Source organism: Coturnix japonica, chromosome 3 (assembly GCF_054131305.1).
Source record: "Coturnix japonica strain WE chromosome 3, WE-NBRP24, whole genome shotgun sequence".
NCBI classification, from domain to species: domain Eukaryota; kingdom Metazoa; phylum Chordata; class Aves; order Galliformes; family Phasianidae; genus Coturnix; species Coturnix japonica.
Window position 1 is genome coordinate 103,269,733 of NC_140665.1, and position 14,713 is coordinate 103,284,445.

The following is a 14,713-nucleotide window of genomic DNA, read 5'->3' on the forward strand; positions in this document are numbered from 1 at the left end:
ATAAAATAAGAAAAACTGAACAATAACGGCCCATTTCACTCCATCCACTATTTGACAGAGCTGTACTATAACCCCATCAGCTCTCAGATCTGTTGTGCTGTGCTTGGATACTGCCCCAGAGCAGCACAATCCATATGGCACCAACGCTTATACCTGCTCCTACTTCTGTTGGCGTAGCTACAGCAAACTGTCCTTCATTTCTACTTCGTCCCACAGGTGAGCACAGCCACTGGCACACTTTCTCTCTGCAACCACTCCTAGAGCCAAGGGAACATTTCTGGTTAATAAAACCAACAGTTAACAATTTAAACAAAAGTCCAGGAATAACCCAATGAGAAAATAAACCACTTTTATTCAAATTACCAAGTGTTAATCACTCCCGGAATATCGGACTATAAACAGCTCCAATTCAGGAAGGTGGATTTCTTCATTTAACACATACCCATTTGAAGGCTACAAAAGAAATATTTGCTTATTTAGGCTTAAAATGAAACAATAAGCAGATACTTTTTAATTTAATCTTAAAAATTAAACTGTTTTTTCAATAATAAAATATACTCCCTATGATACAAAAAGGACATTGACTTTATTCACAGGTGACAGTACAGCCACACAATCATTATGCTAAAGGCGAACTGCAAAGACATTTTAATCACATTGTTCCTATTATATGTTCTCAGTGTTAGAGCAGCACACAAAGGCTCTAATCGGAGTCCTGTCGTGCTAGAAGCTGTACATATGGAGAGGAAATGTAGAGTTCTACTGCAAAGGGTACAGTCTGATCTAAAATTCTCCCTCAGGATGTGGAAAATGAGGGGTATGAGAAGGGATAGAGACCCCCACATGCACACAACCACTTTCCACAGCCAACCACTATCAAAGAGTTGTTTACAAACAGATGACTTTGAAGCTCGCCAGATCCAACTTAAGAATCAGTCTTTAGGAGCCCCCGATTTTGCTTTCCCCCAGAAGACTGGCAGACCCCAACAACGAGGTGTTTCTGAGACTAATGGCATTTTGGTGGAAGAAATCCAGCCCCGAAGATGGGTCTGGGCTGAGAGCTAAAAATTGGAGAGTCTTTGAGTTACTTTTGTCTGTGCCGTGCCCTGAGGGCAATATTCCATCCCAACTGCTAATATCACTGACATTTTTAAGCAGCTCTGGGTCAGTCTGGGACCACTCATGTCCCTGCATAGGCTGATTTCACACACAAGAGTGAAAACTTGTCCGTACACCTCTTAGGACTCCAAGACTGGTTCCTCCTCCCTCAACAGACAGACAGCAGCATGTGCAGTGGGCTCCTCTTCCTCTCCTTCAGCCTCAGACCCCCCTCACTAACCAGGACTGGGCCCTAAATGAGTCAGGATTTGGAACTGAGTGGTTTCTGAGGAAAAACAAAACAGCATTTCTGCTCACCCTCAGGTCTCACTATGCAACTTGGTTTTGATCTTCAGGCTTTGGAATTGGAAACAGTCAGACAAGGAAGATAAATCTGTCAATTGGTGGATCAGAACTTGCTAGGCAGTATAGAGCAGGACTCTTAAAAAATAAAATTTATGGGGGGAAAAAAGGGAATAGGATGATTGCTGTAAAGGTTTGCACAGATGAGGACCTGTTCCCCAGAAAGCAAAGCAAGCAGCTATTGGGAATGGCTTCACAAGCTCTGAAAACACAGCCACGTTCACAAGCAGTCAGAACTGCATGAAGATGGAGGGTTGGGGTCAGGCTTTTTTCACCCCTATTTCCCAGCGCTGACAAAGTCCCAATCCTGGCAGCAAGGGATGCAGGTCGGCAGCTCCTGCCTCACAGCACTGCCTGTGTTCATTGCACAGGGAACAAAGCCAAGGGCTCCATTCAGCACCATCTCAGATCACTTTGTGCTGCCTTCCATCCCAACACACTCTTACAAAACTGTTCAGTGAAATAATGCCAATACATGATAGATTCATAGAATCATAGAATGCTTTGGTTGGAAGGGACCTTTAAGATCACCCAGTCCCAACCCCCTGCTGTGGGCAGGGACACCTCCCTCCTGACCAGGTTGCTCGCAGCCCCATCCAGCCTGGCCTGGAGTGCTTCCAGGGAGGGGGCATTCCTCATAATAAAATGCCTATACATAGAACAGATGCTGTTTCTGGGAGGAGGATTCAATGACCCTTACAGGTCCCTTCCAACTTGGGATATTCCATGATTCTGTGATTCTAAGCAGTGTTGTACATTCAGTAATCCCCAAAAAAAACCACCAAAACAACCAATGAAGAACTGAGACTTGAATTTTCTACTGCAAAGCATGTATTACTCTGCTTGCTCAGTCCTAAGCAGACTCTTCAAAATGAACTGTATTCTGCCCTGCTTAAACAATTTGGTCAGAATCAGGCTCCTATATATGTTTTATTCTACAGTTTATTCCCAAAGATGGCAATAACCTCTCATTTCCCCAAAGCTCTTAAAAAATTCCTTAATGAAAAAGTTAAGAAAGCTGCTGTTTGGAAATACTCCTTACCTACCATATACATCCTAACTAAAGGGATTGATTTGATGGGGAAAAGAAAGGGAGAAAAAGATCAATGTGGTGCCCATAGCTATTTCCCAAGATTTTCAGATTATAGACATAGTGAGACCAGGAAAAACCAGCAGTGCAGCAGAATGGGCTGCAATGATGCTGCAAAACATCAGCAAACCCAGGAACTGGGGGCTGTTCACTCCTGCTATGCTTCTACACTGCACACTGCTCTCAGGGCTCCTATCAGCAGCAGCCAAGCTTTTCTGTTTTAATTTAATTTCATTTAATTTCTACCAACAAATTCTACCCTGTGGTGAGAATTGACAGCATCATGTGGAGAACCACTAAGGAGTTTTTGGATTGTTTTTACAATATGCATATATACATTAAGACAAAATAAATCTATATCGGAATAGGAGTGAGGCAGACAGCTCACTGCCTGTGGGTGGGAGATGCAGCAGGACATGCCTTGGCATCACACTGCCAGCGGGGCTCTGCCCCAAAACCCTGGGGCATCCCTCAGAGCTGCTCAGCTGGTGTGCATGCTCTGGGATATTGCCAGTGTTAGCATCTCTCCAACAAATGGTGAAAGGGGATGGTTTGGGCCAAGAAGGGAACAACAGGCTGCAAGACTGCTGTGGGCTCCAAAACATCGCCTGGTGAGGGATGTGGGGGGCTTCAGGCTTTGGAAAGCAATGTTGGACAGGGCCCTGTGCGCCATTAGGGATGGAGTGTTGCTTGGGACATGGGACAAGGAAGTAGAACAGATCAGTGCTCTCTTCTTTCCCTGCACGTGACATAAAAGAGGAGAGGAGGTGGTAGGACCCACATTTTCATTGTCCATCACAAAGTTAGTGGAGTGTGGTATTTTAGCACCAACACAGACCGGAAGGTCCTGCCCAAGGAAATGAGACATTCTGTGACCAAAAGAGAACATCCCTATGTATCTGAGGGAAATCCCTCAGCAAAGCCATCTCGAATATGGTGACTTTTCAAGGTCCCGGCTGAAAATCACAGCCCAGACTAAACAGACCATCACTTTTGGTTTAAGCGTCCCAGATGAAAAGACAGATTGTTAAAAAATGCCTTGAACACTGTTTTCTCTAAAAAATCATTACCTCCTTCAACTTCTCAACAAGTAGGAGCCTCCCAGCTTTCCTGCCTCCTCTGGAATCGTTTGGTCATCGCAGACATCAGAATTAATGAAGAGATGAAAGATTGATTAGAAAGGCAAAAATCTTACTGGAAAATATTTCTTAATATGAAAAGCTATTCGAGAATATATCTAGCAGAATAATAAACAACTGCAAACTTCCCAGTGTCTAAAAGAATACAAGTGAAGGAGGACAATGGGCTTTGGGTTTACTCCCCTGTTTAAAACACCAATTCATTTTACAAAGTGTGTGTTTCGGTGAGCCCAAAAGGTTTTAAATGAGTGAGATTTCCAACACCTACATTTTAGCGATACCCCAAACTCAGCTGGTGAGTCAAACATGATCAGTTCAGAAAGGGGAACTCTCTCTGCTTCTCACTTTTGCTGCTGGGACAGTGATGGGATCACTGCTGGAAGTGGTGGCCTTTGGGTGCCATCCCACCAGGTGGATGGGTTGCCCTAAAATGCCATTCTGTGTGTGTGTATCCACAAGCACTCTGCAAGATTGGCACAGAAGGATGAAAAAATAATTATGGGTAACTTGGAGCTGACTTTCCATGGAGACAAGGGATGAGGAAATCTGTTTGGAGATCAAAATATAATAAATACATACTCAAAATTACTGCTCTGCACAACATGGCAGGAAACAAAGATGTTGAGCTTCTTTGCAATACAGACCATAACTCCTCCCTGGTGGTGGTTTTCAGCTGATGCAAACACAGAAGTAGAGCTTGTAACCCATAGCTCAATATTCCACACCACTCCTGATAAAGAAATACCTTTACAAAATTCTTTCTAGTGGAAAAAAATGTTTGTCGGAAGCTTTCTTTTAGGCAGTCCCAAAACAGATGCTCCTTTAGTCTTACCTGCATTGCAAGATGACCTCCTGGCAACTGAGAAAGTCTAACAAAAAACAAGAGTGACTTGTATAGGGGATCCTTTAACACTCCCGTATCACTGGTAATAGAAGAGAAATCAATATTAGTTCCAATATGAATGGAGTGTTGGATTGACTGAACAGGGAGCTTTGAAATAAATATCTAAGAAATGTTTGGATGAAATGGACATCTTTACAGACATTTGGTCTGCATTTCTGAAATGTAGATGATTAAATCCACATTGTTGGCTTCTTCCCCCTCCGCACTATGTCTTTCTTTACATCTTGCAAAAAATTTATGAACAAAGTTATTGTAAATCTGCAATGTCTGTCTTGTCACTTAGATTCTTTTCAGAAACGCTGCCTTGCCAACGCAGACATTCAATCCTGTATGATTAATATTTATTACTTATAATTCTAAATACAATGGAAGGTCACCAAAAATACCCTGCCTAACAGAGTCTGGAGCCCCTTAAAATCTCGATGGTGATGGATCCCGACTCATGAGTACTGAGCTCAAATTCAGTACATAGGACTCAAACTCAAACTTTTCTATGTAGGATTTCCAGTGTTTCCTGCTTCTGCCTATGTCTGAAGCCAAAAAGCACAAAGGTGAGCAGAAGGTAGACCTGAGAGCATGAACCTGCAAACCCAAAGGTCAGGAAATGCTCGAACCTGTCCATGATCTTGGATCAGCCTCTTACAGAGCCATGAACAAAATGCAGTTAGGATGCAGAGCAAGATGTGGATTCCCCCAGAATGGGCACTGCAGCTGATGGAAAACAAGTTTCACTTCTTCCATCTTATTCTTTCTCATACCTACTAAAACATTTTGCTCAGATTTTTATTTATTTTTGCAGTGTTGCTCAGAAAGTTAGAATATTTGTATTTCTTATTGCTAATTAAAAGGAAAGTAGCTTGGGGGTTGTAAGTTTTCTGATCAAATCCAAAAAGGATTTTAAGAACACCTACCAAAAATCTCTTTGCTCATTCTCCTTTTGCTATGAGCCCACCCATTTCTAAAAATCATTTCTTAAAAAGCAGATGCAATTTGTGGCATGCTGAGACCAAATGATGGTGATTTGGCCCTGTTCTAGCAAAGCCGAAGTCAGACAGGTAGAACACTTCAGAAGCGTGGAATTCAGGAATGAAGGTCCAGAGATGGCCAATATCAGGGCAGAGCCCGACTGCCTCACTCACCCCACTCAGCTGCAGGTGGGCACTGCCTTCCGTAAGGAGCGAGTACAGAACAAGAGCTGCATCTGCCTCTGCACCTTCATTCCAGGATCAGTGCCACTACGACACCAACTGCGTGCAAACCTGGCCAACAGCAACTGCAAAAAGCTGCTCCTGGCCAAGGGGCGCTGCCAGCCAAAATCCAGCCCAGGGGCCATTCATCACACACACACAGCAGGCTTCTCCCTAACAAATGAGAGCACACGGTGCTGCTAATGCCATCCTGAGCAACGTGCTGAGCGCAAACCAAAAGCGGGAGGCGGGCAGAAAGGACAGAGAGGCTCAGAATAAATAAATAAATAAAATAATCACCTCAATCTAAAATTTAAAAAGTAAAATAAAATCACAAATAACTCCAAACCCACGAAGAAGTGATTTTTTTTAACGAGCCCCATGTGCCTGTGCAGACACTGCTGAGCTCCTGAGGCTTTCTTGGCTGCTATCAGTGCTCTCCGAGCCAGCTGATTTCGTGCAGCCCTTTGCCCCCCAGTCCAGCCACTGCTTACATAGCCCCTTCCAGGGGAAGGCCTGGCAGTTCTGAGGTTTTGGAAAGCTCAAAACAAACTGATCACTGCGGCGTGCGAAACAATAGTCAACAACAAGCTAACTGTGTCCTGCTCCCAGCTGGGTGAGCGTGAAAAGGGGAAAAATCCCATCAGATATTCATCACTGTCATGCAGCGGTGGCTGTGGATCCATCTCTTGGCTCTCAGGCTGCAGACAGCTCACTGCAGGGTTCCCCCGGCCTCAGCCCACTGCCCCCGGGCTCCCCTCAGTCAGGGCCCAGCCTTCAGTACAAGGAGAGCCACACAAGCCAAGAGCTCAGCTTTCATTTGTCTTCAAATAGTCCCAGATTGAAACATTTCATGTTCACCATCATACATGTGACTTTTATGCAAAAGAGCTGTCATTCTGGATTTACTAAAGCAATGTGCACATAATCACTACTTTAAAGCAAATTGTGTCAGGCAGATGTTCCGGATTGAAAGAAATAATTGGTTTCAGAAAACAATCCTGAATCACTTAACCTGGACTGGTGAACCTTGGAGAAGCAGGACTAAGGCAGCATGCAGGCTTCCTCCTCGCCTGCTCGTCAGCTTTCGGGCTGGAAATGGGACTCTCTGTCTCAGCCTGTCCCTTTCTCAGAGCACACTGCTCCCTGGGCAGAATGATGGCTGCCTGAAGGCGACCTATCTGGAGCCCAAAGCAAGGAAAGTGCTTCCCCCACTGAATACACACCAGCTTGCTCCTGCCTAGCCATGCTTCCCAAGATAACAGCAGAAAGGAACTGGCAGCCACGCAGCCAAGATGACAATGTTCTGCATGGTTTGGTTGGTTGTGTCAGTTCTGGCTATGGGTTTGACTCAGTGTATTGCCCCATTGTTGCTGTCTCTCCCAACTGTCAGATCCAACGGGCATTCTGGCATTAGCACCGCTCTTCAAGGGCTTCCTGCTCAATTGCCCATCCACTTTCTTTTGCTTTACACCTCGAGGTCCAGCAGCATCACGCAAATTTTATGCAAAGGAGCATCTGCAAGTCTGCCATATTTGCTTAGGCTTTCCCCTCTTGTGCCAAGTTAAAAATAAAATGTCCTACAAACTCTTGGGCCTTCTAGGACAGAAAATGCATTCAGAGAGGTTTAAAAATATAACTGCTAAGAGTGCTACTCCCCTAGGGTCAAACTCGTTCCTTTTGCCTCTCTCACAAATTTTGTTCCTTCCTCACAGGTTTTGATAGCAAAGGGAAAGCAAAGCATCCTTGAAATAACCAGCAGAAGAAGCAGTTCTATGTGTTCCTAATTGACTTGATGGAAATTCAAGCTAACATCCTACTGTTAAAACACCAAAGAAAACAGGTGGTGATATACCCCAACACAAAACAAGAAACTAATACAGTGGAGTCATTTCCAATACTGATTATGAGTAATACTAGTTGTGTCAGATCGTAGGTTCAGATTTCAAAGGGTCTCCACCCCCTACACCAGAGCTGCCTTCTCCTTCCTCCAGGGAGAAGCATGTTTGTCCCTGACCAATGCTCTTGAACAGGTGAAGTCATAGGGATGCCAACCAGATAGCATAATGATAAGGTATATCTTAAGGCAACAAGGAAAAGAGTCTGTAAAACAGGAATCTGCCAGGGATGCTGAGCCACTGATGGGGTCAGTTAGGACTTGCTGAGCCGCTTGGCCACATCCGCGTAGGCTTGCTCGATTTCCTTGTCTGCTGCACAGGTGTTAGTGAACTCATCCCTGGCGTATGCGTTCTTCAGGTACCGCCACAGCCCAGTCATCTCTGTTGGGAACTCAAAGTTGCGGTATTTCTTTGCAACAATCTAAACCAAAGGAGAAAGAGGGAAAAAAAAAAATAAAAATGGAAGCACCTGTTGGTGATAGATCCCCAGATGTCATTTCAGAGAGCTCCTTATTCTTTCTCGTGGTATAATTAATAGCAAAGGAGACAAATGAGTGGTCGGACACTAGAACAGGTTGTCCAGAGGAACTGTGGATTCCACCATCTGAAGTACTGGGTTGGACAGGGCTTTCAGTAACCTGATCCAGTGGAAGATGTCTCTGCCCATAATTTTAAATGTCCCTTCCAACCCAAACCGTTCCATAATTCTATTATTCTTTTAAATTCTTGTAGACACGTGGACTTAGAATAAAAAAGCTTGAAAAGGCCCATTGGTCATCCCACATCTTGCAAGGGCAGTACCTGGCCTAAGGGCACTTCAGTACAATTGCCTGGCAACTATCACCAAATTGTGCACTTCCAGGCACTTAAACTTCATTCATTTTACTACTGTTTTTGGTGTTTTCCACCAGTCCTATGCACATCACTTCTTAACAGTAAGATCCCAAATAAGAGATCATATAGCTGAACAAAAAAATAGATAAATTTAGGGGAAAGGCATTAGTAACAGTTAATATATAATGTATTTTAATACTGACTATCATATTCAACATATTACAGTCTGTATTTACTATTTTTATTTTTTTTAAACATACGTAATATATTTTATTTGGCCAACAAAGTCAGAAGACATAACTGCCTACAGCTGTTGTAAGGCTGTATCCTTGTTCTTGCAAAGGAAAGATCTGGCATGGTATGGGTACCGTGACTGAGGAACCAAGATGATTTAGCAGACATTAGAAACAGGAATATTAGCATAAACTGGGGGGAGAAAATGGTCATTTCAAAACTTGTTAGACTCGGAAATTGTCCATCAAGGGAAATTCTCAGTTTCTAAAAATGTCCAGGCTCTTATTCAGCAAAATATTTAAGTGCATACTTAATTTTAAGCACCTGTATGTTCCCACTGAAGTCAAAGGGACTAATCTGTGTTTAAAGCTAGCTGGTTGGTTAAGCAGCTTGCTGGATTGGGACATTTCAGTTTCCCTGTAAGAATATACCATATAGAATAATCCTGTGGTGACAGACTGAACTAGCTGATAGGAAGGGACGGATTAGCTGATTTGATGAGTGCTTCCAATCTCTAATTTTTCTGACAGTATAAAATCGTTCCTGAGCATAAATTACATACATATGTGGCACAGAGTTCCCCTTTATTTTAAAAGCACATGGTAGAGCTGTTTTCCATCTCAGCTTTCGTAGGACAGTCGTGTTCTCAGAAATGACTATGATTTGTTTTTATTGCCAGGATCCACTTGGTAAATGTAACGCCTCATCCTGTCTTAAACTGCATTTAATTAAGCATTCTTGCCTTCAATGATGTTTCACACACACATGGGGAAGATAAAACCTGCTGGGCAACTCAAGTCAAGATTTTCACAGTTTCCAGCACACATCTTTCATCAAGTGAAAAACTTAACAATTCACCCTTTTCTTACATCTGTAAAATGCTTTTCAGATAATACCCTGTGGTTATGCTTGTCTGAGAAATATTTCAGTTCTCGTTTGACTTCTTTCATTTTGTCACAGTGAAACAGGAACTATTTGATCTTGCATTGTGTGAATCCAAAGTCACCAATCAAGATGAGCCAAAGAAAGAGCTAAACTTGTGAGGATGTTATTGCAGTTCTTACCTGGTGACTTAAACACTTTTATCTATCTTACTGCATGCGTGACTTCAGCTCCTAGGCTCATTTTATGTTTTGGCTCACAGACTTGGTTTTAATTACTAGTTTTCTTGCTTGCCAAGGTCTGCCAGGTACTTGCTTTATTCTAAAGAAAGATGCAATCTGATAAATTAAATAAATGAAACATTGAGAAGTCAAGATGATGCACACTATTTGTGCTGTACCTGGACCTCAGCTGTGGCATTGATTTGTTACCTTCTCTGTGTGAAACACCAGCTGGAACAAATACTGCCCCCAAAGACAGACTGTCTCTCTTAAGTCACAAGTGGGTGGGAACTGACTGAAGTTGTGATATCTCTCTTAAGAATAATGGGAAGTAATTAATATGAAAGATGACTTTTACCAGCAGCAGTGTAAAAGCAAAGAGAAAGGACACCCAAATCTTAACATTGCCTTTGCTACTGACTACTAATGGGACAATTTTCCCACTAAATACAGAACGGCTTCAGTTAACCTACAGGAAACACTGAGAAGAATGTGTGTCAAATCCTGTTTCCTTAGCACTTAAGATACCTCTGCTGAAAAACCTGCTGGCTTGACACTTGGCTGTTGGAGCAATGGAAGAAACTTCACTCTGTGCATTTCATATAACACTCATCTGTTTATCCATGAGAGGGAGTGGGTAAATACATGTGTGCTAGCCTACCATGTAGCACAAACACTCAAAATGTTTGAACCAGAGCACTTCCCTATCAAATAAGGCTTCGTTGTCCATCACATCGCATCTTTTACCTTGACAACATGGAGTTTGGGCAGAAGGTTGCAGTCAGCAAGGGTGAGGTCATCTCCATCCAGAAACTTGCGTTTGGACACCTTCTCCTCTTCAGTGCTGTTTGCATCGATCTCCTCCGGCAGAGGGGTTCTCAGATAGTCATCCAGCTTCTTCAGAGCCTTCACCAAACCTCTTTCAAGGGCTGTGCCACAAAGTAAAGAGTAAGCGGACAGAAAGAATTCCTAAGAAATATTCACTGTTGAGGGTTATTAAACAAAAGCAATATAACAAAATCTAAATACAAAGCTACTTAAAACAGGTGAGATATTCAGCCACCTTTAAGATTCTTCTTCCTTCAGGTTCATTTAAGTGTAGATTCTCATTCTAATATGTCTCAGATGGAGTGTCACAGTGGAGATAAGTCTTTGGCCTTCAACTATGAAAGACCTTGTCCCACAGTGCTGCTGGCTTCAAAGAACTGAAGATTTTAAATTCCTCTTAGACATGATGCAAAGCAAAGAGCAAAATTTTTACTTGAAAACATCAACCTGGGGCACAGACTTTGTGCTCTTACACTTTACCTGCATGTTAGTAGAAAGAAAAAATGTGACTGCAACAATGCAGTTATAGAGAAATGGACGACTGTATTGCATGTTATTTGAACTGCACAGCCTCCAGGGCAAGAAGGATCTTTTGCATCTCTGAAGGGTGACAAGCACAATGTGGTCCTGGCCCCTGACAAGCGCCCCACAGTGCTAAAGCAATATAAATAAGAAACAGCGAGAATTTACAATGTGAAAAAATAACAACATGACTCACGGGCTTCGGGCCAGAATTTCAGCTGGTGAAAATTACCTGCAGTGATTTATACCTGCTGCAGATCTGGCCTGGAGTCAGCGTTTAAGGCCTAATCCTGTAAGATCTTTTATCTCTGAGTAACTTACTGCCATTTAACTTAAGGGAGGCTGCTCAGTGCACCAGGTTGCTCACATGGTGTGGCACTACAAAGCCTCAGGAGACAAATGCATTTACAGAGCACAGTACGAGCTTCAATGGGCAGAGGTGATCATCCCATGCAGGGCAGCTCTGTCACCTGCAGCTCTGCTGGCCCCGCTGTGCTGCTGGCATGCAGGGATGGGTGGTGTGCGCGGGGCCATGGAAAGAGCAGGAGCTGAGCTGCACAGAACACGACTTCTCTGCAGCCCTGACATCCGTTAAGCCTTGTGCCGGTGGTGGAAGACAGATTAAGCCACCTGATGCCTTGCTCCCTCTGAAGCCTCTTGGCCATGCACCAGGGAAGTGTAGCAGCTCTGTTGTGGCTGACTCTCAGACACAGTGGCAAATCCTGGCTTAATTGACTGGAGGAGTGACTGCGATCCAACTGAAAACATCCCAGCAAACGGAGCGGGGAGGGAAAGAATTTTATTTCTGAAAGCAGAGCATCTAAAGCGACTGAAGTGCTGCCATCCATAAAACAAAAGCGTTGCCATCCCTTATTTAATCAATTTAAATTGAATTTTGACACTGACATTCTGCTGTCAGATCCCGGCAGTGGTGCCTTTAATCATCTGCAGCTGTGCTCTGCCACACGGCTCCTGCCGAAGGGCGCTGACCGCCTGCTGTGCAATGCTACCCCATGTGGCAACGCTTGGAAGATTTAGCAATCTCTCCTTGGTTTGACCCATCGCACCTGTTGAATGGATAGCTCTCTGTCTCTTGCTCAGTGTCACGCTATATTCTCTCGCAGTGAATTCACTTAAAGACATTGGAATCAAATTACTGTGATTTTATCCAATTTTGCTCATTTGGATTTTAGAAAATTGGCTTAACGCTGACCATTTTCCAGCATCCCCTTTACCCAGTGAGACCTACAGCTCTTTGAGGGATCCGTGCAATACGCCCAGTGGAAGTGCTGCATGAGCTGCCCTGTGGTAGCCCATGGGTCGGCTGCACGTGTTTACAAAGGCAGGAGCAGCAGGTGACACGCATTTATGTAAGTTTTTCTGGAACTTATTAGGGATGTGTTGTTTTCTTTTCTTACTGATACACCAAAGTGCGTCATGGTTGTCTCAAAAACAATGCCTGGAGTGGAGCCTGTGTGTGACAGTGGGAAAAACATCTATCTGAATTCATACTTGGCGCTTGCATACAACTGCTTTAGGCCAGAAATAAGCATATGTGCAGGGTTCAACATGTCTGAGACCTAACTCCAGGCTCTGCTGGGACCCATGGGGTCCCAAGATCTCCCACTGAAGTCACTACAAGGTGGGACCATTTCAGATTCTGATCATCAGGAACTGAACCCTTATTTGAGACCCTGATTAATTAACACTCTTGTGGTGTTAGTAAAGCTCCCAGAACAGCTCAGAAAGAGAGGAGAAGTGAATAAGGGAGAACTGTTTTTCTTCCAACTGAGCAATGATGGAATTCTGAAAAGTCAAGAGAATTAATAACTTTTTCAAGGTGATCAAACCAGATCTCCCATATTAAATCCCACCAATGGAATATAGAGCAATCTGTATGGCTTTCCTGTTGGACTTTTTCCCTTTCCATGAATAATTTCAGTGGATCACCACAGAAGGCTGAGACCATGGGTAAACACATTGAAAAATTATCTCTCCCATTTGCTCTCTTATCTGGTCGGTATTTAAGAAAATCTATTAATGGTAAAAAAAGAAAGAGAAGTTGAAGAGTACCGGTCCCAAGACAAACTCCTTGGGTTCACTGCTCATCTCTGGCCTCCACCTGGACACAGAGCCATTGACAGCAGCTCTCTGGCTACAACCATTCAATCAATTCTTTATCCACCGAATAGTCCATCTCTCTCCCATTTAGAGATAGGGATGTGGTGCAGGACCATGTTAAAAGCCTTGCACAAGTCCACATAGATGACAGCAGTCATCCTCCCTTTATCCATCGATGTCATCACTTTGACATAGAAGGCCATCGCACTGGTCAAGCCCAATCTGCCCTTGGTGAAGCCGTGGTCTTGAAGCTGCAGCGAAGCTGTGCTGGCTGTCACAGATCACTGCCTTAGATCACCTCTGAACCTCCCACAGTACGATTATTTTGTGGAAATCTGGATGACTCAATGTGTTGTCTCTGTTGAGAACATGTGGAGCAGCAGGCACTCACCAGGGCCTTGTGAACACCAGACACAAAAACAGACTGAACAAAGACATTTAAAAAGATGTGACCAGCTAAAAGGTGTAATTTTCCATTTGGCAATACACCTCGCACAATAAATTTTGCAAGCTGTTACACAGCTATTGCCCTTTATAACTTATCCTCGTGGTAACATCATTAAATAACAGGCTTGTTGATAAGAGTGGGAACTCAACTGCACGTCAGTTCTTGGGATTAATCTTCCCTAAAGTGTATATATTTATTAAATGAATCGTTTTTAATTAAACACCCTGAGTTTCCTCTGTAGTCAGTGGTATCTCCTCTATTACACTTGGTTTGCATGACTTTAAGTCAGTTGTATGGAGAACTTTTCCTGAAGCATCTAATAGCCTCGCATTGTGTTGGTAATGTCAGGGTGGAGTATTCGGTATTACAACACCAAGTGGAACTATGCCTGAGAATGTGGCTCTTTGCTGCTTTTGAAATTTCCACCTCCAATTGCTTCCCCACCCTGTAGACTTGCAGTATGAACTTAGAGAACCCAAATGTGGCCCAGCCCTGCATGAGGACTCCTGTCATCAGGTTATCACTGCAAGATCTGCAAAAGTCTGAACTCACACAAACTGCCTTTCTGGCCAGCTGAGCACAAAGGCACCAGAACTATATTGCCTCCATACTGATGTATTTCATATAACTTCAAATTCCAACAAGTTCTATCTATATATATTCAAAATCCATGGTGGAATCACCTCTCTCAGACTTCACAGCTGTGTTCTGGGCTATTTAGGCAAAGACAGCTTACATCAGTCACAGCCTGCTGCGTCCTCCCACCAACAATGAACAAATGATACCAGTAAAAAAATCTCACGAGTTCTTTGTGATATTCCTTCCCTATTCAAAACTATACTTTTATACAACTTTCCTTAAGAACTCTGAGTCGGAAGCCAAAAAAATAGCACTTTCCAACCTCAAAGCAACCACAGAACACTTAATGAATGTATTACCATCTG

General features: G+C 43.4%; 1 protein-coding gene across 3 annotated transcripts in view; it reads right to left on the minus strand.

Moving 5' to 3' along the window:
• Positions 1–332: 332 nt before the first annotated feature.
• Positions 333–14,713, minus strand: part of CLIC5 (CLIC family member 5) — a 61,331-nt gene continuing 46,950 nt past the window's right edge. For all 3 annotated transcript variants that reach the window (XM_015859912.3, XM_015859913.3, XM_032443561.2), the window contains exons 5-6: positions 10,598–10,779; positions 333–8,100 (exon numbers count right to left, since the gene is read on the minus strand). In XM_015859912.3, coding sequence (XP_015715398.2) covers positions 7,933–8,100; positions 10,598–10,779 — 350 coding nt within the window. In that variant the 3' untranslated portion in view covers positions 333–7,932. The remainder of the gene's footprint in view (positions 8,101–10,597; positions 10,780–14,713) is intronic.